Source organism: Panthera uncia (assembly GCF_023721935.1).
Source record: "Panthera uncia isolate 11264 chromosome C1 unlocalized genomic scaffold, Puncia_PCG_1.0 HiC_scaffold_3, whole genome shotgun sequence".
Lineage (NCBI taxonomy): Eukaryota > Metazoa > Chordata > Mammalia > Carnivora > Felidae > Panthera > Panthera uncia.
The window spans coordinates 5,030,921-5,052,540 of NW_026057584.1; the positions used below are offsets into that span (position 1 = coordinate 5,030,921).

General features: G+C 52.6%; 1 protein-coding gene across 7 annotated transcripts in view; it reads right to left on the bottom strand.

Annotated features, from left to right (window-relative positions):
• Positions 1-21,620, bottom strand: part of AGAP1 (ArfGAP with GTPase domain, ankyrin repeat and PH domain 1) — a 552,490-nt gene that overhangs the window by 266,651 nt on the left and 264,219 nt on the right. For all 7 annotated transcript variants that reach the window (XM_049614622.1, XM_049614621.1, XM_049614620.1 and 4 more), the window contains 3 exons: positions 14,140-14,267; positions 12,757-12,912; positions 5,681-5,773 (listed from right to left, as the gene is read on the bottom strand). In XM_049614622.1, the coding sequence (XP_049470579.1) occupies positions 5,681-5,773; positions 12,757-12,912; positions 14,140-14,267 (377 nt within the window). The remainder of the gene's footprint in view (positions 1-5,680; positions 5,774-12,756; positions 12,913-14,139; positions 14,268-21,620) is intronic.

Sequence of the window (21,620 nt, forward strand, 5' to 3'; positions counted from 1 at the left end):
AATTAATAATCGTAATTGGCTGAGTCTGTCGCGAACCAGGCCAGATGCAATGCTCTCAGGGAGTTGTTCACCCGAGTGAGGTAAATTAGCTTTCAGGGCACTGGGGTCCACGTCAGTAAATTATCTGCTTCTGGGGAACTAACCGGGCCCCTGATGCCCGCGCAGACCTGATTTGCCACATGGGTGAACAACGTATTCTCAGGGCGCCTTTCGCTCACCTTGGCTCCTCTGTGGTCAGGCCTCTCACCTTGGCTCCTCTGTGGTCAGGCCTGACCGCCGTGAGCCATCACGCGAACACCTTGCAGATGCTGTGGAGAGGGCGGCGCAGGCCCCCAGAACCGGCCTCTGTCCTGTGCTCCTGGGAGGAAGAACACGGCGTCCCCCCCCCCCCCAATCTCCCCAAAGTCTCAGCCTGGTCTCCAGCGTGTTCCCTCTGCCGACGCACCGGCTGGCAGTCGACCAACCGGCCGCGAGCGGTGTCCAACTCTGAGAGGTGAAAGTGAGCGTCATCAGGGGGCTTTTATTCTGTCAGCCCCACGCATTCCACCCCCTCGTGCTGATCCCGGGTACCAGACAACACGGGTCAGCGGCCTGCGGCGGGCTGGCCGAGGGGATTAACTCCAGAGGCGCCTTTCACTCCATCGACAATTGCTTCTTTCTACTCAGCTGAGAATCAAAACCGCGCACCGCTTCAAACAGTTCCCATGCCTGTCGGCGGAGTGCTACCGGAAAGTTCCACGCCGGTCAGCGCTTCCGCTCAAGGCTCGGGAAGGGTTTTCTGGCGGCTCCGGGCGGCCGTTGGCAAGTGCCCACTCTCCCCGGCCGACTGTCCGCTCCGGAGGGGACCGTGACAACCAGGTTCAAGGTCAAAATTAAGACTTCAAAGCAGGTGTTCTGAGGACACTTCACGCCTTTGGTGTATCCGTGGGGCGTCACAAACTGAAGTGTGCTGACCTCGGCCCGGAGCGGTACCCCGCAGGCCCCCGAACCGGGAAAGGGCCTCAGCCGGATTCGCAGACCAGGAGCCCACGGCCCGGCGACTCCCATGTGACTGTGGCCACCACACGCACCCTGCCCACAGACACCTCTCTGCTTGCCTTTCTTCAAAAGCCACAGAGACCAGTTCCTCTCAAAATATCAACCAGTTGATGAAACATTGAAAAAAAAAAAAGAAAAAAAAAAAAAAAGCTTCTCCGAGCAGGAAGCAGACGCTGTGTTTTGCCCACGAATCTAAGTCCCTGATGAGGCCTGCAGGCACCTGCAGCTTCGAAAAACAAACCAGCGGGCCAGGGACACCCTCGTGATGACAGAGACAGGCCTGTGGGGGCCCGCGGGAGGGCTCTGCACTGACGGAGAGGGGTCTCTGCCGCAGCCTGACTCGGACAGCCCCCCACTTCCAGAACCTCTCGCTCCTGACGGAGAACAGGCATCCCAGGGAATACCTACCCCGCTTCGGGCGGGAGAGTAATGCCAGAGAAACACTGGTGGCCTGCCTCAAGGGGGGGGAGACCAGACTCCACACAGACGCATAATGAAGCAAGGACGGTTTTTACTCTTCGTGATTCTTCGAGGTCTTGCAGGAGACAAACATACTCTCAAAGTATTCAGCGAGGGGCTCGTGCGTCCCACCAGATAAAACACGTGTATGTCTTTCAATTGTGTAAGAAGCACAAGACAAGCGGCCCAAGGTCGGGGATGTTGAAACAAACCACAGTGCCCGGGACTGGGCGGGAGGCGAGGTGAGGCCCGGCTCCGGCCAGGAGTCTGCCGGGAAGGGGAGAGGCCAGGGCCGAGGCTGTGTATGTGTACCGTAATATAGAGATTAAAAAATGCCAAAGGGAAAGAAAGAAAGGAGAGCACACAGCTGCCGTCCCCCAAACAGACCTCCCATCTGCCACCCACGATTTCCATGTCACCTTCTCCGGGCTCATTTGTACTTCATTAACTGCCATTGACTTAACAAGATTTATGCAAATGACACCATAGGAGCTCCCTAACTCCCACTGCAATCAAGTGATTATGTATGTACAACTCTCCACAGCGATGAAAAATTAATACGTGACAAGCCCACTCGCCGCTGAGCCGGGCCTCTGGCTTTTTTTTTTTTTTTTTCTTGCTTTGCTTTTTAATTTTTATTCCAACAGACTTTATCTTATTAGTTAAAAAAAAAAGAGAGAGAGAGAGAGAGAGGGGAATAAAAAAAAGGAAAAACAGAACTCTCTGAACCAATTCTCCTCTAAGGCCCCAGAAAGGACAAAAAAAGGAGAGGTGGGCCCGGGTCCTCGAAAAACGAAATTACTTTGCAGAAAAATCAGTTATGTTCTTGATGAGGAATCTTTAACTGCGGAAAAGGGGAAGTGAAGGGATCCTCGCCTGTCACGATGCAGCTAGCTCCCACGCTGGGGGAAGGAGCCGCTGTTCCCACAATGAACGAGCTGTAAAACGTGAGCAGAACATGGAGAAAATAATCCACTGGAACGTGAGCGTTCCACAGGAACACGAGTCGGGCTGCAGCGCGGGCTGAAGACCGCCTTGGCTTGGGCCTTCCCGGATCGCCAGGAGGAGGGGCAGGAAAGAGCCTGCCTGGATCAAACACACCGGCCGGAGCGACACCCACCAGCCTCACTGGCCTCGGGGGGGTGGGGCGGGGGGGGGGGGGATCGGATCACAGAGGCTCCGGGGCCATCTCTCTGCCGCTGGGCAAAGGGCCCACGAGCTCCCCTGGGCAGAGCGAGTCTTGAACACGGCTGTGCGTGAGGACCAGGTGCCCGGAGAAGGGCGGGACTTGCACAGGCCACCACCGGGGTTGGGGGGGGGGGGGGGCCGGCGGGGGGGGGGGGGGGGGGGGGCGCCGCAGGGGGGGGCGGGGAGTGAGTCCTCCCAAGCCCAAGCCCGGAGCACGAGCGTGGCCGCGTCGTCCCCGGAGAGATGTGTTGTGGCCTCTGGAAGTCTCGGACGTTTCTTCTTCGTAGGCAGAAGGTTTTTGTTTTTTTGTTTTAAGGTCTGTTCGTTCTTTTGAGACAGAGAGGAGGTGCAGAGAGAGAGAGAGAGAGAGAGAGAGAGAGAGAGAAAGAGAGTCTCAAGCAGGCTCCGCGCTCTCGGCGCAGAGCCCCATGTCGGGCTTGATCTCACAAACCGTGAGACTGGGACACGAGTCACATCAAGAGTCGGACGCTTAACCAGCTGAGCCCCCCGGGCGCCCCTGGGCAGAAGGCATTTTTGTCTGAGGTCAGGGCTCACGTGTTTCATTTAAAACACGTCACTCTGCTTTCTAAGCTTTCTGAAGGTGTTTCATCCACAGGCTGCGCAAGGAGCAGAGGCGCTGGGCTCCAAACCCTGGCCCCCTCGCTTCCCTAAGCCGCCCGGTCTGGGTTTAGACACAAAGTGAGGGCGACACGGCCACCTCAACGCGGCAACGTGGAGGGTTCAAGGGGACACGAAGGGAAAAGCGCGTAAACCGTAAGCGCTCTTTTATACTGTTTCCTCGACAACGGGTCTGGCGAGCTCCTAGAACATGCCGGCCACTGGCTCCTTCCTCCGCAGCCCCGGCTCCTCATTTCCGCTGGCTGGAGTCACGACGCTGGGAGGGTTAGGAATTCAGACCATCTCTAATGATCTCGGCTCCTTTATAAACACAGCACACACGGGCGTGGGAGACAAATCTATATGACCGTCTCTGGACCCACATCAATCCCGGTGACCCACAGAAAGGCTCCAGCGAAAGAACCCTGAGCAGGACGGATTTGAAAATCCAGTGTTCCTGGAATTAAAAAAAATTCTCTCTGGAATGTCTGCATCCCGGCGTTACGGGGGACGCTGATATCATCCAGAGCCCATTTAACAGATGAGGAATCTGAGGCCTGGAACATTCTGCCGCAGCGGGGGGCTCTGACAGGTGTGCACTTCCGGGGAGGGGTCCACCCGTGGCTGCACGTGGGGGCAGCTACGGGGGACAGAGAACTGCACGTGCTCCCCAACTACGATTCCTCGGGAAATCAGACCATGATTTAGATTTTGACGTGACTATTTTGAACATTCACAATTGAAAGGCTTCCAAGGACTGGATAATACTCATTTTACGCTTGATGGTCAACTCCAATCGGCACACGTATTGAAAACCCGGCCCGTAAAGCACCCCCCACCCCCCGCCCGCTGCAGATGAGCCGGGTACAGATTGAGTGAAGGTTCCAATTACACCGGGGGCCTGCCCGGCTCGCGCAGAGGACAGCACCCCCCCTCCTCGGCAATAGGCGTGAATTAAGGAAACAGTCTAGAATTAAGTTTTAATATTCCCAAAAGGAAAGGTCCCAGGACCGATGTTTTAAATGAGAGAAAAATGAGTTAAACCGTTTTCATAATTCTGGCTGAAACGGCGTCGGTGGCAGAAACATCGCACGTTAAAATCGCCTTATTAGACGGCTCCATTTATAAATGAAGGCACACAAAGAAAGAAAAGTAGCTGAACGTCTCTTGTGAAAACACCCCGTGGAGTGCCTGCTCGGGCCTCACCCGGGATGCCAGGGCTCTATCCAACCTGTTCCGGTACGTCCACACCGAACCTGCCCGGCCCCTGCGGCTGCATGCCTGATGGCGAGCAGGGAGCAAAGCTGTGTGTGCGCACAGACTCTGGCCCTTTGTGAGGGCGGCCGGGGCCAAGCCGGGCTGCCGAAGGGTTTGGGAAACGGCCTAGGTGCCCGCAGTAGAAGCTGACAGAGAGCGATCACCCAGAGGGACAAACTGGTCACAGCCGTGTTCTTAAGAGGCAGTTATTATTCTGCCCACAGATTTTTTTTTCCCCCCTCCTCGCTCTTTCAAGCAGAATGCACTCTAAATCAACTGGACTTCGCAAATACTTTCACAAAGTAAAAGACGCTATCTCCAGGAGCCACAGCGCTGGGTCGAAGTCTTTATTTTTATTTTCCTTGGGAACATAACAGCAAAATACGTCACGTGAATTCCCACTTTACTTGAGACACGGAGTCATTTGGTTCCCGGTTTCTGGGCTAATGAAAACCTATTCCAGGCTAGCAACACAGGCCAAAACAAATGCTTGAATTCAAGTCCTGTTGTGTAATGAGGAAGTTTAATTAAGGCCCCACATTACAGCTGTAAATGTTCCTTTATATAATAAGGTCTAAATGAAACTGAACCTAATCAAAGTTACAATTCCTTCATTAGCAAATTACAAACAAGAGCGCGCAGCTGACACACCGGCTATGATTATCACAACTAATTGCCTCGTTGTTACAAACCAGCCTGAAACAGTGTTCAGATGTCCGTCTGCGAGAGCAAATTAGGGCCACATCGGGCTATTCCTGTGATCACAAGGGGCTCTTGTACAGCGATCTGATTTACCCCTGTCGACTGGCGGCCGGCGGCCCAATCAAAGCCGAGCTACAAAGGCGGCCTTTGAAGCCAGCTCAGCCTCGAAACACTCTCCATATGCAGCGGGCAGACTGTACTTCATTAGATCTGTTGTCACATTTTCCCTCTTCTTATTCTAATGATCCTATTTTAATACACACAGGAACCTCTTCTAATTGATGTCAAGTGAGCGACTTCTACATTCATCAACAGAGCACATCAAACAAACCTTGGTGCACAAGCCAGCATCATAGCAAGGAGAGACCCGAGGTGTGCCTCCAGCGCCAGGAAGGGAAGAAAGGGGGAAACGGCGTACCTGTTTAATTGGGATGGCTCGACCGCTCCCGATGCTGTCTGCTCGGCCCTCCAGGCCTTTCTTCTCTTTGTCTGGGTCACTCCCTTTCCGAGACTGCAAAGCAAAAATAAAGTTAGCATTTGGGTAAGGGCTGCGGTTCACGGATCTGCAGGTCTGCCCTTATTTGAATAGTTTCTGCACACCCATACGGAGAAGCCACGGACGGCGTGCGCGTGTACGCACGCACGTCCGAGAAGCAGACCGTTTAGTACTTTGAATTTCCACTGATCTGTCGTTTTACGCAGGCTTTTCTCAACTTTTCTCCCTACTTTTCCACCGCAGAATTGCCTTTTAATTCTTTTTTTAAAAGAGTTCAAAATTCAATTACTGGAAACCAATGGACCATATAGCAAAGCAACACCCAACAGGAAAACACGTTCTGGGCCTGCAGTTAATACGGCCAAGGAGAAGAGGCCTCCTTCCTTGCAGCTTGGTTGAGAAACCCACCACGTGAACGTATATACTTAATGAACGTCTGAAGGATTTCTAAATTCTGCTAACGACGGAGCTGGGCGATTGAACAGTACACCGTTCATTCGTATCTAGGTGCCGTTAATGTTTTTTATTTTTTTAAATTTTTTTAGTGTTGCTTTTGGACGGTTAGAAAGCAACACCCTCAACATCCAACTGGCCTGCCACACCGCAAAACATAACAGAGGGGAACAAAGTTGAAAGTATCTCTTCTGGCAAAATATCAGCGCTTGGGAGAAAACGAGCAGCTTGGTCGGCCAGGTCGGTCGAACAGCCTTGTTGGTGGAGTCGTCCACGTTCCGTGAACGGCCCCAGGCGCGGGCGACCGGCGGGGAGGGTGGCCGCGTGTCGCCCAGGGAAGACGCAACCCCGCGCACGCCGTGACTTCGGCAAGTGGAAGGCGCACCGCGGCTCAGTCTCCGTCTCTCGATGGCATGAGAGAGAGTGTGAGCACAATGATTTTCTGACAGATTTATTTTATTATGAGAGAAAGATCTGAAACTCGTCCTCCTTAATAACTGTGCTGACAAGTGACAACTTCACTCCATTACTTTTCAATGGGAACATTACTCACGCAATATTGAAAATGGAGAAACATTTTCATGTGCTTTTCAAATCGGAGATGATATATGAAATGAATAGACTTTGCAGTGTCCAGTGCTGCAATGAAAAGCTAATGAAATCCAGTTTCCGAGGGGTGTAAGACAGGGCAGCCGAGTTTTTTTAAATATTAAAAGGGGCAACGTCATGGGGTGAGAGAGAAAAGTCCCCGCGATAAACTCAGATGTGGCGCTTCAAAGAGCATGTGTGCTCGTTAGGGAACATGCCACATTGCTGGTGTAAGAGCCAGCGTTTACTGAACACCTACTACGTGCCAGGCACTGTGCACCTTTTTTCTTTAGGAGGCTAGAAGCCTGGCATGGGGTAACGGGACATAAAACCAGCAGCAAAGAGAAAGTTGAAGAAAAATGTAGAAGAAAGTTTGTCCATTTGGGCTAAGAGGGAGCCCATTCCTTGTCATGAATTTTAGCCACAGGGTAGGGGCTCACTCTTCTAATTAATTCTCTAATTAATAACGTCCAGTTACAGCCATGAAATAGCCCTAAATTCTCCTTTTGCCATATCCTAACGTGCTCAGGCAAGCCGGAACTCGAGGTTTCTATTTGTAAAGTAAGATTCAAAGCTCCCAGTGATAATATTTAAAAAAAAAAAAATTTTTTTTTTAAATCAACAGAGATCACTAATGATACTTCTGAAATCTGGTTAATTCCAAATTTCCCAATTTGAAAATCCACCTTCATTATTCTCTATTAACCAGAATAATTAACAAAACAAACAAACAAAAAATTAACATCTTCCTCAAGGCAGCACATCTGTCCCCACAGTCCCCCTGTCTCTGAGCAGGAGACTTCCAGATCCTGCGGAAGCAGGGTTCTGGAGAACCAAACTCAGTGTCTGATCATGTACTGGGAGGTGAATGGCCCTGAAAGTTAGTAAGACTCCACCGCCAAAATGCCACAGAGGCTCCCGGACGGCTCTAAGGTTCTGGTGGAGACGGCCAGAACACGGACGTCTCAGGGACCGCGATCCTCAGTCCCACGACCGCTGTCCCCCAGCAGGCTGCAGTACCCGCCAACAGGACAGAGACCCAAGGGCCACACGGAGACAAACCCGCCGGACATAAGCACCGCGACGCACGTATCTGCAGTAAGATCCCCTGAGCCATCCGCCAGCCCTGAGACGACACCAGCCGCAGTGCATCCTTGTGCTCGTGCTGAAACGGCTCCGTGACAGCCTCCGGTACGGAGCGGCTGCGGGCGCCAGCTGCGCGTGTCAGGAGTGACCGCGCGACGCGACCGGCCAGGTGCGCACAGCTGGCGCCCAACAAGGGCTGATCACACTCCGCAAGGGGGTCGGCAGCGGCCCGGAGAGAGACCTCCACCCTCGCCGACCCCGAACACGGGGGCCAGGAAGAGAGAGACAGCCCGGTCGCCACCTCCGCCTTTGCAAAAATGTTTACCTTTCCCCACGTGATGCAAGAAGCCATGGAGGGGACCCCCGTCGCCAGCTGCGCACGGGGACAGGAAGCATCGCTGAAGAGCCCTCACCGCCGGACAGAAGCCTGCTTTTCCCCTGCAAGCCATCGCCAGTCAAAGGCTGCCGGGCCACACGGTGACAGGACCCACACTCTCCTCTATGACACACAAAACACAAACGCGTCTATTCACACCATGAACCTCGCTGCCTGTTTTTACGGAGAGTTTCTTGGAGTCTTTTCACAACGTGGTCACTGGGTACGCCTGGCTCTGTTCTAATGGGATCGGCGTGACAGGGTGAGGTTTTGAAAGGATCGTGTCAATGACACTGTTATTTTAACATCTGAAAAGAGGCAAGGCAAGGCAGCGCGCAGTCACGGACACATGCCTTAGTTGGAGACACGGATACAGACGATAAACACCAAACTCAAGGTCATGCTGATCCTCAGACACGCGGAGGGGGGGGGGGGGGTTGGGGGCTGTATTCAGGACACACACCTGGAGGGCTTCAACTTTTACCCAAGACGTGTTATTTCTTTCGTAGGAGCAGCAGCGGCAGCAAAATGCTTGTGTTTGATGAGCTGGGTGGGACGTATGTGCACGTGTTTTTTACTCCTCTGTATGAAAATATTTTCTCGAACAACATCTTAACCACATGTACTTTAGTGCAACGACACGGAATTAACTGTCCTAAGAACCCATATTAGAAAACCAAACACTGAATGGACGGAGCCTTTTAATACTTCTTCTCAAAACCGTGGTTCTTTTTTCCAAAGCAATAAGCAAAGTTAAGATATTATTTAGCTTCTGATGGATCCCTCTGCAAATACAACACGAATTGGCTACCACAGGAGCGATTTTAAGTTTATTCTAGCTTGTGTGTTTATCCCAGTTTATTTTAGAGTGCATGTGATTTCTGTCTAAAAACGCACGTATATGCAAGCAAACATCTGTGACTGCAAAACGTGAGCCCGGAGTGGTGGGTACGTTACAGGTCTATTCTGTGAAATTCATAAGCATGGTATTTGAAAAATGATGTGTGTACTACTTAATTAACTCTGGCCTCTTTATGACGGTCTAATAAATAAGGTGGACAGCGCCCCTTCACCAGGGTGTTACAGTTCCCGGCTGTAGGGATCTTTACTCACGAAGACTTTCGCCATAAGGCACATCTGTCCTCCTACTAGACGCTTCTAGATAAATACACGTTTTGCCAATTTGAGCCCATAATTACCAACGACTGCCAGGTATGAAGAGCCTGTGAATTTTACGTATTTAAAAATAGGTGCACGCTACTAGTAATGAGAATCTAGTTCCCTAATTGCTACAATTTCAACATTAATTTGCCGCTTTTCATTCCTTGGATGACACTGACATCTAGTGGAGTTAATATTTCTAAGCTCTTCACCTTAAAAATACGCACACGTCACCATCACCACCGCCACGGATTCGTTCGACGTCAAACCCAGTAATGGCCCACATCTGGCTCCCGCCTGGGATCGCAGCCTTTCTCCTTAAACACCATGACGCAAACCCACCGTGGCGTTGCCTTCTTTCATGACCCCAAGTTTCTGTTCCCGCCAAGAACAGCAGCGCAGCTGGACTCAATTTCTGAAACGGTTTACTCTCAGACTGTTTCCCAAATTTAAAGAGAGAGTGGGCGGGAGTAACTAACAGGTTCACAGGCAGGCTTCTGCGTTATCAGATATGCTGCTCCTGGCATGACGAAAGGGGGTTTTCAGTAGCCCTCAGGGGGCACTTTTGCTGGCTCTGGCACCTTCCTCGCCTGGCCGGGACAGCTGGGGGTCCGGCGTCCTCTCGGACACGCGCACGGCCCAAAGCAGCAGCAAAAGGACCATATCCTCACCTCTCTGCTCTCTCTCGCCCCTCCTTCTTCTCCACAACACTTTCCCTTGAACGCGGGTTGACTCTGGCAAGAACTACTCCTGACAGATAGGAAAACCAGTCTCTGCAGACGGCAAGGAAGTATTTATTAACTGAGTTATTATTACTTGCATTCTTCCTGCCTTAAAGTTTTCTCCTTTGTAAGCGACCGGGGTTGTCATGGTCACCTAGTGGGCAGGGCCCGGGATAAGATTTTCTGGCACGTTCCAACTCCAGAGCCAGCCTCGTAAGGGGCAGGAATGGGGATGGGCCACCGCTCTCTTTATCGACAGCCCCCTTTTTAACGATATTCCCTGGCTTCTCACCTCTTTCCTTGGAATAGAGACCAAAGCCAGTGACCGGTAAATGTGACCCTGGGAAATGATGGTGAGCCTGAGTGTCCTTTCTTCCTGCTGGGCCCTAACAGGTGTGGCAAGGATACAGAAAACTTCCTGGTCCGTGTTCGAAGCCCTCACTGCTCCCTCCCTCACGCCCGGGTGGCGTCCCGCTCACCGCCGACCCTCCCCGCGCCTTCGGGACTTGGTGTCCCGAGTCCACGAGTCCCAAGTGAGCACACAGCCTGTCTGTGGGTGACATCTCCCCAGCCAAAGACCCTGGCCTGGGGTGCACGGGGCCTCCAGTGTCGGGCCGAGCTGGGGACTGCTATCACTCTTGGGTGTGTAATTTCACTACGCGGCCTCTGAAGCCACGAAGGAACTTAAGCAAACCGGACGCCCGCCTCCCCTCCCTCCTAGGCTGTCACGTGGTCCTGCACCTGCTTTTGCTTCGCGCCGTCCGAAATCCTTTTTCTGACTGCAACAGCACCGAGAGAAGAACAAAGGCCAGGCCACGAAGGCCCTTCGCCCCCACGGGGGATTCCTCCAGCAGCACTGTCCACAGAGAATGCTGCAGTTTGCAGCTCAGAGAGGCTAAGCAGCTCGCTGAGGGGGACCAGCGGCCAGCAGTGGAGGCTGGGGTCAGAGCCTGGTCTATCTGGTCCTCGCTCTGTGCCCCCCCGCAGCAGCAGCATCTGCCAGAACCGACGCGGTACCCGCACAGAAAAGGGGCGGGCCCGTTGGCAGCCGACCTTGGCGGTTATGACCATCCAGTGGGAAAGTGGCCTCGAACTTGGTAGGAAAGGTGCGGGGGGGGCGGGGGGAGAGGGTGTTGCCGTGCTCGGCAGCCGCACAGGTCACCAGAACGCCATCTCTAAATAAGGGCAGCAGGTGAGCAGGGCCCCCAGCCACCCCTGCAGAGCCCTCCTTTAAGTCAAGACAGGAAACACTGGGCTTATCCGCACCTCGGTCAGCAGCAATCCACCAAAAGGACAAGTCCAGTGGGTTAACACGGGGCACCAACTGACATGAGGGTCCGGGTGACTCTCTGGTGTAGGGCTGGCTGGTACTTGTAGGATATTTAGCAGCAACCCCGGGTGCTACCCACGACCCGACCGGCTCCCAGTTGTCACAACTCAGTTTCTCCAGAAACTGCCAAATATCCCCAGGAAGCAAAAACACCCTGGTTGACAACCACTACATTAGAAGCATATACTCGGGCACCTGGTGGCTCAGTCAGTTAAGCATCCGACTTCAACTCAGGTCATGATCTCACAGTTCGTGGGTTCGAGCCCCGTGTCGGGCTCTGTGCTGACAGCTAGAGCCTGGAGCCTGCTTCGGATTCTGTGTCTCCCTCTCTTTCTGCCCCTCCCCTGCTCGCACTCTGTCTCTCTCTCAAAAATAGTCATAAAATAAAATAAAATAAAATAAAATAAAATAAAATAAACAAAACAAAAGCACGTATTTGTAATGCACAGACCCGGTCCCAAGAAAGAAAAATGTTCTTCTCAAGTCAAATGACTCCAGTCACAGGACAGTAGTTCTGCCTGGAGCTCTGGGCTCAACTGCAGAGCCTTTCACGATTGATTGGTAATGTCTGCCGTGTGTACAGGAAGGGATTCAGTAGTAGCACTTTTGCCTCCCCCCTAGTTCAGGGGTTCTCTGCCTCCCAATCGTCCAGGGAGCTTCTAAAAACTACACATGCCTGGGGCCCGCATACAGGCTCTGAGTTCATAAATCTAAGCCCAGACAGCTGATTTACAGTTTCTAAAAGGCTCCGTAAGTGACTCTGAAGAAGAGTCCAAGAGGAGAGCCTCACGTCCACGATCCTCTAAAAACACCGAGGCTCCTGGTGCCGAGAGCCACCCCCAGTGGTAGATTCTCAGGCGCTACAGCCTGAGAAGAAGGAGGGGGATCTGTGCATCGAAATGGCTTATGTGTCTCATGTGCAGGTTACAGGCACACGTCTGGGAATTCTGGCACAGTTTTGTCACCTCCTCGTAGCCAATGTGACCAGTCTTTCTCCGGAGACGGAGACGATCACAAGGTCATAAATACTGTCCACAAGTCCTCACTCTTCACTGGGACACCCGCATCCGAATGCCCCGCGCCCCGCGACATTCACGTTTTACTCAGTACCCCAGCCTCTGCCTCTCATCATTTTCCTAGGCTTCCACAGAAATCAGTGCTCCGCTCCTTAACTTAGTGTGGATTCTACAAACGCTTAGTGTGGATTCTACAACTAACAGGTGGACGGGAACTGAAGTTGTGGGGAGTCACCCTCCAGCCTCCTCCCGGGGACGACACTCACGGTGAAAAGGTTGGACCGGCGTTTGGACTGCTTCCGGACGGGTGTGGGTGTGTTGGCCGTGGGAGGGACGTCGATTCGAAGCTCCTTCTGGCTGGTGCTCGGCGTCGACGGGACGGAGGAGGAATAGTCGCTTAAGCTCCCGCCTCCGTTACTCGTCTGCAACAATGAAACACCAGGGTTTTACTAACGGCACGCTCCAGGAGCCCAACGCCGCCACCTCGGTGAGGTCATAAGCGACAGGTCAGCACGTCACGCTGAAGAGACGCCCGCGTGACAGGTCAGATAGCTTCTCAAGACGTGGCAAGTTGATTAGCATCACATAGAACACGGCCTAACTGTAGAACATCCCTATCTTCTCGTGAAGTCGTTTTTTCCTAAGAAAAGTAAGTGACTTCAGAAAGAGAAGTCTCTGTCATTTGCTTTAAAAATGGTGGGGAGCGGGGGGGGGGCAGTGAAAATGTAATTATTTTCTACTTCCTCTGAAAAATGAAGGGCGTGGCTGAAACAGTGGGCCCTATGGTTCCCTCATAGATCAGATGCTGAAAGAGCGTGGTTTTGTGCCACAGAACCCAACGCGCACTCTGCAAATCTGAACATTCTGGGGAGGACGTGTGAAGAGGCGCAGAAAATGACAGAGGCTTACGGTGGGGCCATCAACACCCGTGACTCCACAGGCCCCTACTGTAAACGCAATCACCTCCTGATTTCCCAAGGAACCCGAAAGCGCCCTACCAGACCCTCCCGCTGCAGCCTGTGCCAACGCCACGCCTGCCCAAGAAACGTTCATCGAAGACACCTAACGCAGGCAAAAGCGGGTCCACGGGATCCTGAGCGGGCGGTGGGGCTGGTTCTTAAGTGACCGTTATTTCGTTTGCTTACAAGTAAACGATTTGCCGAAAGGTTACTATGGAGAGACAGCGGTGTCTGGAGGGCCCGAGGGCGACGGCAATCAGAATGGAGGGCGGCTACCACATTCGAGCACATAGTGGGGTCAGCCGCTGAGGTTCACCCACAACCGTTCAACCCAGAAGCGGACTGGGAGCAGGACGCACGCAGGGTAATTTAGATCACCGGCAAAGACCGCGGGGCGCCCTGGACACCTCGGGTCTCTGGCCAAGCCAGCAGGCCTCATAACACAGGCAGCGTGAAGACAGGCAACGGTAAAGAATGATGCCCATAAAACCCACTTGACCACGGCACTTTCCGAAGGAGAAGTGCCGTCAATTACCAACATGCTGTTACTCATAAAGTGGAAAAGAAAAAAAAAAAAAAGAGGAAGAAAGAAATCCACTTCAGAACGGGCTGAGAGCGCTCTAGGGACCGCCAGGCGCCCCTCGGTTCGGACTTGCCTCCCCCCCCACCCCCCCCCCCCCCCCAGCGTACCTGGCTTATGTGCACGGCGGACACCTGTGCGGAACAGACAGACGAGTGGCTTGGGGAGTTGGGCAGCGACTTGCAGGGCCCTATGGACAACTGCTGCTTCTTCCTTGTGGCCACAATCTTCTGGGCAACTAGTGGATGGGAGACACAAGAGATCAGCGTGAGGCCGGCTTCCAAGTACGGGGGATGTGGCAGAGACCGCGAGCTGTCCCTGTGGCCCGCCGCTCCCTTCCTCCGCAGCAGCCAGGCCCCTGGTTCCAGGCTGCGGCTGGCAGCGGCGACAGCACATTTCCCAGAGCCTCCTCCACTCTGTCCTGCCGCCCCCCGACTAAGGGCGGCCGTCCCAGCCAGCGCTGGCCGGTGGGGTGACGGCTGGAGGGGCATGGGGCAGCTTCCAAGAGTCTTCCCTCAGAGGGCTGCCCTTGGCCCATTTCTTCCTTACATCTTTTCCCTTCTTGCTGCTTAAAATGCACATGTGTGAGCTGTAGCCCCTGCAGCCACGTTGGGGACAGAAACTATGCTATCAGAAGCTGGCCCCCTGGCTACACCAAAGGCCTCAACAGCCCTGCCCAGACCACCTTGTTACAACGAAACCAACAAAAATACGCACGTGTCCCGTTCAAGTTATTCTAACGTGATTTCTTCCAGTTACTTGCAGCAAAAGTGATGCTAAGTAAGATAGGATCATGCAATGAACCCCCTCCCACCTGGAGAATCAAAAAACTGGGTTTTGTGGGGTTTTTGCACAGCCTAAAGAATTACTCTTAACTTTATAAGCTACGGCACGGAATTACTTCTGCGGACACGTAATTATATCAAAGACTTTATTTAAATACATCACCTCACACATTGGGAGTTTATCTTAATCAATACAAATCTAAATTCAACCAGCCATAGCCTCTCTTGGCAAATGGGCTCGCTGATAAAGCATGCCGGATTTAATTGGAAAGGAAGTCAACAATAAGAAAACTCTTCCCACACCAATAGGTGTCAGTACAGAATAACTATAGCCTTTGTCTGAATAGATGGGTGTCTTTGGGGACTGGCTGTAATGAAGTTCAATGGTATTCAATCCTTGTCTTGGGCCGGAGGGTGGCTATTTTTAAAGCCACCCGTGCAAAGGAACACAGCCCTCGTCCCTAGGGGTGGGTTCTAACACTGAAGGAGCACACGGAGTGGCCACAGACAGTTTCTGAACAAAATTTTAATAAGGAACTGGTTTGCCCACCGCTCGTGGCTCTCGTGGAAATGAACGATCGTGTAAATATGATTACGTCAAAGTGCAGGATATAAAAAATGGCTCTTGGAGACGAAGCCGCAGCTTCATTAGTTACACCCCACCTCCAAGAGGCCTCCTATCCTGAAAGGATGATATCAATTAATTTATCTTCCTGCAGTGTATTGATCATAACCTTCATCAGCTAATCATGTTTAAATTACAGAGGAATATCGCAGCATTCTGTCATTTCAAAACCATTGGCGTATTGATCTGGGGGTCTTTGAAGACATATATTAGAACGTTTTAAAAATCATTACGTGAACTCAAAAATAAAATCTAAGCTCATATTCCAACAGCTGCAAAACATGTGTCATTTGGGTGAAATAAACTTCCAAAGACCAAAAGTAAGCAGACTTAAAATCACGATTGTTTGGGTGATTGCTAATGTCCTTCTTTTTTTGAGGGGAGGAAGCAAAAGGTGTGGGGGCGGGGGGGGGGGGGGGACTGATTATCAACGACGCGTTTTTGTCTTCTTCCTGGCCTCAGAGTTGCTGTTCAGCTGGATGACCACAAAAGGTCTAAGGGCTCTTTGGGCTAAGGGCTAAGCTCTTTGAAGAGCTCTGTAGACATTTTCTCTAGGTGATTTCTATGCTAAGAGGAGAGTTGAGAAACTCTCTAAGACAAGTCAAGTATGTTACAAAATCTTCATTTTGTGAAAATCCAAGTGCAAATGAGTGTTCTACCTCTTCTGGTTGGAGGCTGGAGGGAGAGAGCTCGTGGCCAAAAAGAACATTTCTACAGTGAGGCTTCTCCCCCAGTGCTGGATGGCTGTACGAGGCCAAAGCCACACATTGGGTACTAAAATTCTTCTGTCCATTTAATTGTGGTTCTACCACATTAATTACACAAACTGAAGCTACGACTTCTAAGAACTGTAGCACCTTTGTTTTTTCTTTACTAGAACTTTTATTCACGGTTGTTCAATTTCCCCATAATTTTTGTGGCCTTCCTGCCTCGGTAAACAAATGGCAAAAGGAAATGCTTTACAAATATTTTGTTCTGAAGTATAGACTGCTTCAGAGCCTAGGATAACCCATAAAAAACAGGGCGGAAACTGAATGCTGAACAATGAAAGCAGGTGACTCAGAAGAACACCAAGAGGGAAAGGGGAAGGTGCAGTGACGGTCCCGTAAGGTGCGGCCATCCTCCCCCTCCATACTGAAAAGCAAAATCTACCCTACAGTTAACTACTCCTACGGTTACTTGCTGAATGTCCCAAGGATGCGACCCGAGGGGTAATGTCCCTGTGTGCCTCTCTTCAATACTTTGCCAGGTGAATCATCTAGGTGTGCAAAAGCTACAGTGACCACTGTCTGCTAAGACAGTGAGACGGTCCATCCCTCGGATCACCTTGCCAAAGTCAGGGTGAATTCACAAGAGCTACCCCCAGGGTAGCCGGGATGGACCATCTGAGTGGATGAGCCCCCCTCCCGAAGGCAACGGAATACCAGACGGAGTGAGGCAGCACTCTCCTGAACTGCCGTCATTAACTACTTGTGACGTTTACCACACTGAAGTGTTAACAGATTTAAAACATGAGTATCACCCCAGATGACAGTGGCTGGGCAGTTTTGAACTGAGTTTTTGTCTACGTGTGCTTATTCAACACATGGAGTATCTTACATGTTTTAAATAAATACATGGATGTGGGGACGCCTGGGTGGCTCAGTCGGTGAAGCGTCCGACTTTGGCTCAGGTCATGATCTCGCGGTCCGTGGGTTCGAGCCCCGCGTTGGGCTCTGTGCTGACGGCTCGGAGCGTGGTGCCTGCTTCGGATTCCGTGTCTCCCTCTCTCTCTGTCTCTCCCCCTCTCATGTTCTGTCTCTCTCTCTCTCAGAAATAAATAAACATTAAATTTTTTTTAATAATAAATAAATACGTGGGTGTGAATGAAAGAATAAAACAATCACTTGAGCTATGAATCCGGACTCTTTGTCACTGGGAGGTGATGCTTCCTCCATTTCGGTGACATACATTACCAACCCTGGTGACATGAGCTACACCTGAGTCCTAACCAGTGTCACCACTATGTAGTGAAACATTCGCTCTCTCACCAGACGCTGCTAACCAAGTTCCTTAACCACTTGATCCTTCAGTACCAAGGCTCCATGTTGTTTTTAAAAGTCACTTCTGGGGCGCCTGGGTGGCTCAGTCGGTTAAGCGGCCGACTTCGGCTCAGGTCATGATCTCGCGGTCCGTGAGTTCGAGCCCCGCGTCGGGCTCTGTGCTGACGGCTCAGAGCCTGGAGCCTGTTTCAGATTCTGTGTCTCCCTCTCTCTGACCCTCCCCTGTTCATGCTCTGTCTCTCCCTGTCTCAAAAATAAATAAACGTTAAAAAAAAAAAAAAAATTTAAAAGTCACTTCTGCCATCACTCGGAAATTTTATTTGGATGACACAGATATCCCTTAACTAGGGTACCCATAATCAGGGCGTAAGGAGTTCCCGGGGGCTGGTAGTGGCTCTTGCTCGATGTGAGTGACCACCCAGAGATCACTTTTTAAACCACACTCTTACGCAGACATTCTTACAGGTATTTCCGTTCTTCAGTATAAAAAGATGTTTACTGAAGAACTTCAGCAACGGTCAGGGCACCTGGGTGGCTCAGGTGGTTAGCATCTGACTTCAACTCACGTTATAATCTCACGGTTGGTGAGTCGGAGCCCTGTGTCGGGTTCTGCACGGACAGTGCGAAGCCTGTTTGGGATTCTCTCTCCCTCTCTCTGTTCCTCCCTCCCTCCCTCCCTCCCTCTCTCTCAAAATAAATAAACTTAAAAAAAAAAAACAACTTAAGGAACAAGAAAAGTGAGTGACACATTAACTTTCTCCACAAATTTAAAATTTCTTGTCGGAAAATGATAAAGGGCACCCTCTGATTAGCGATAAAAATAAAACTCTCCGATAGTTTCCAAATAAGACTTCATTAAATCCTGGCACGATGCCCCATTTCTGCTTTGACTTTATTTTTTCAATCATTCGCACTGAACGAGGAGACGAATGCCCGGTCACCGTGGGAGTCGGTCCAGCAACCCCGCGCGCCCTCCTTGCCGTGGCGGCTTCCATCTGGACGATGCACCGGGCAGTCCCCTCCGAGAGCTCACTCAATGCCCACAGGCCCTGGTTCCACAGATGAGGTCAATAAAGCAGACAGGGGGCTGAGCCGGTGGCAGAGCTGGGGTTCCGGTGCAGCGGGTGTGGCCGTGTCACGGCGGGTGGCAATGCCGCCTGGCGACGGAACGCGTTACCCACCGGCATCCCCACGAGACTCTACCTCTCCCAGGACGGAGTCTACGCATCCTTTCACTTTGCATCCTCACTTTCTCCACAACTTTCGCTTTTTGTTTGGATGGCAGATAAAAGAGAGCCAGCGTGGTGACTGGCACCCGGGAGCTGCTTGGCCGAGGCTGGTTCATCGCGCTGTTGGCCGAGCTCCATTTCCAGTCAGCCCTCCCCCGGCAGGGAGCTCTCTGGACTGTCCCTCTGCTCTCTGACCCCTGCAACCCGGCTCCCGTCTCCACCCCCGGGGCTGAGCCTGCCCCCCTGCCAAGACCACCGGTGACTGGCTGACCAGAGGCCGCCGTCTCACTTGACCTCCGGGCAGCATTCGGCAGTGCTGAAGGTTCCCTTCTTTCCTGAGCCATTTGCGTCCTCCCAGGACACCGGCTCCCAGTTGTCCTCCTCCAGCTGGAACTTCCGTTTCTTAGCCTCCCTCTCTGGCTCTTTAAACGTGGGTGCCTCCAGACTGCCTTCCTTAGCTTTCTTTTGCCTCCGTGCCCTCCGCCGGGGCAGTCTCCTCCACCTCAATGCCAAAGGCTCCCCAGTCTGAACCCCCGTTGCTTTCTAGAACGGCGTATCCAATTACCAACTGCACTTCTCCCCGGGAGGGTCCGCATGGCCCAACCTGAGCCTCACGCTCCGCCCACCAAACTCCACGACTGTACCGCCACCGCAGGGGACACGGAAGATTACGGATTCTACCACCGGAATCTCCTACTCCTCATGGCCACTGCCTTGGTCCAAGACCTCGCTTTTCCGTGGCTGGTTACTGAAACAGCTTCCCCAACAGTCCTGTTCTCACTGCAGCACCCCCCCCCCCGCCCCCAAACACACTACACTACACGGCGTCTGTTCCGAAGGCAAATCTCACCCTGACCTTGCTCTGTTTACGGTTCTTCGAGAGCTCCCGGCAGACGCACATTATAACCGAGATTCCTTAGCAAAATGGGACTGTTTGGTGTCTCTGAGGAGAGGACTCTCCACTCCCAAGTTATTTCCTCCCATAAAGACAGATTCCCACTGCCCGAACACTCCTGGCCTCTGAACGGGCCCCCCTGTAGAGACGCCCAACCCCTGGCAGCAAGCTGTCCCTTCTCCACCCTCCAATCTGGGGACCTGTGGGCTTGGGGCTCGGGGGAGGGGTGTGGGGCTCCCGTGCGGCGTGGAACCTGCCGGGTAACACAGTCTGTCTCTGGTTTCCACAGAAGGACGAGCCTCATTTTCCCAGGACAGTTTTACCAGTAAAAGGTAGCAATTTAACCTTCTTCAAGTTCAGAACCCGAGGGAGGACAAGGATCCCTTCAAAACCCAATGCTGCCACCTCCCCAGCCTCACAGCCAAGCCACGCAGGGCTCGCCACAGAGGTCACAAGGCGCTGGGGGCTCGGAAGGCCGCTGCACGAGTTGTCGCCACCGTCCAGGGCACAGCTCCCCTCCTCCTCCAACTCCTTCTCAGAAGCCACACCTTCTCCCTCCCAGAGGGAGCCTGCCTCTTCCAACCATCCAGATGGTCAATGGAGGCCCGTACCCCCAATACGCTCCAGTGCCCAGGTGGCTCCTGGGAGGGTCCCCACGCCGTGAGTGAGCACCGCCGAGCGCGCAGCGGCACGCACACGCACGCACGCGCACACAACTCGCGTGAACGCGGCCAGGGCCGAGTTAAAGGGCTGCGGCCTTACTTTCTATACCCCTGGATCCCTAGCGCCTGGCCTACGGGATTGTCAACAGATGACCGTGTAATAAGCAAGCCCGAACCAGGCGTGTGATGCTTCGCAGCGAAGTCTGGCCCCCTGCTCTCCACTTGTAGAGAGATTCCGGGGGCCAGGGGCCGCCCGTGAGCTCCCTGCACGGCACCGCCTGGCTTCTGCAACATCCACAATTAAGCACCTAAATTAAGCTTTTTTGTTTCGTTGACGATTATGACATTTTTGGCATAGTCCAATACGTGTTAGTAAATTTAATCACTGAAATATCTCCCCCCGTTTAGATGATTTGCTTGAATTGATCAATGAACGGGAACTCTTCAGGCAGCACCTACAGGCCAGCAAAGTTAGGGACCGAGGCAGGGGGAGAGGAGGATGACCTGGCCCCTCGCCTCAGTGAGCTCCCTACTCCAGGAACCTCGTCACCCCACGTCGGTGGTTCCCATTTTCCCACCAGAGATAGGGCCACTGAGGACAGCCTCGTCCCTGGTCCCTTCTTGACTCGTGATCCGCTCAGACCCCCAGCAGAGGTCCTGAGTGACCAGGCCCCAAGGGGGTGGGGTCCCTTCACCTCCCCTCACCCCGATTGCTAGGTGAGCAACCGGCCAACTGATCTCACAAAGCTCTGCTCTTAAATATACGTTATTACGTCCTTCACGACGTCGCTTCTGCTACCTGAGTGCCGTCAATCTGGAGTGAGCGGGGCTCTGGGGTGGGCGCCACGCACTCGGGCTATGTTGGGGAGCAGGGAGTGGGGAGCACTGGGGGCTGTAGCCAAGGACGGCACCTGGAAAGCACGTCGATTTGACGGACACTGAAGAGCCCCAGTGAGATGCCACGTGGATATTTGGTAGAAACTGAGCCAAATTTGAGGAGGCAATGTGAGACGGGAATTCAAGTACGCACGATGCATTTCGTAAGAATAGTCTTTAAAACGTCTACAACAGACACACCTACAAAACTTAACTAGCAGGGCGCCCGTGTCCGACAACTCTTGATTTCAGCTCAGGTCACGATCTCACGGTTCTGGAGTCCGAGCCCCGAGCGGGGCTCTGTGCTGACAGTGCGGAGCCTGCTTGGGAGTCTCTTTCTCCCTCTCTCTCTTTGCCCTTACCCCTTGTGCTCTAAACAAATGAATAAAAAAATCAACTAGCATGAGGTTCTAATTCTACTCCAGGAGAAGTATTTCAAAAGCACCGTGTGAGGACGGGGCTTCGTCCTGGCCCCTG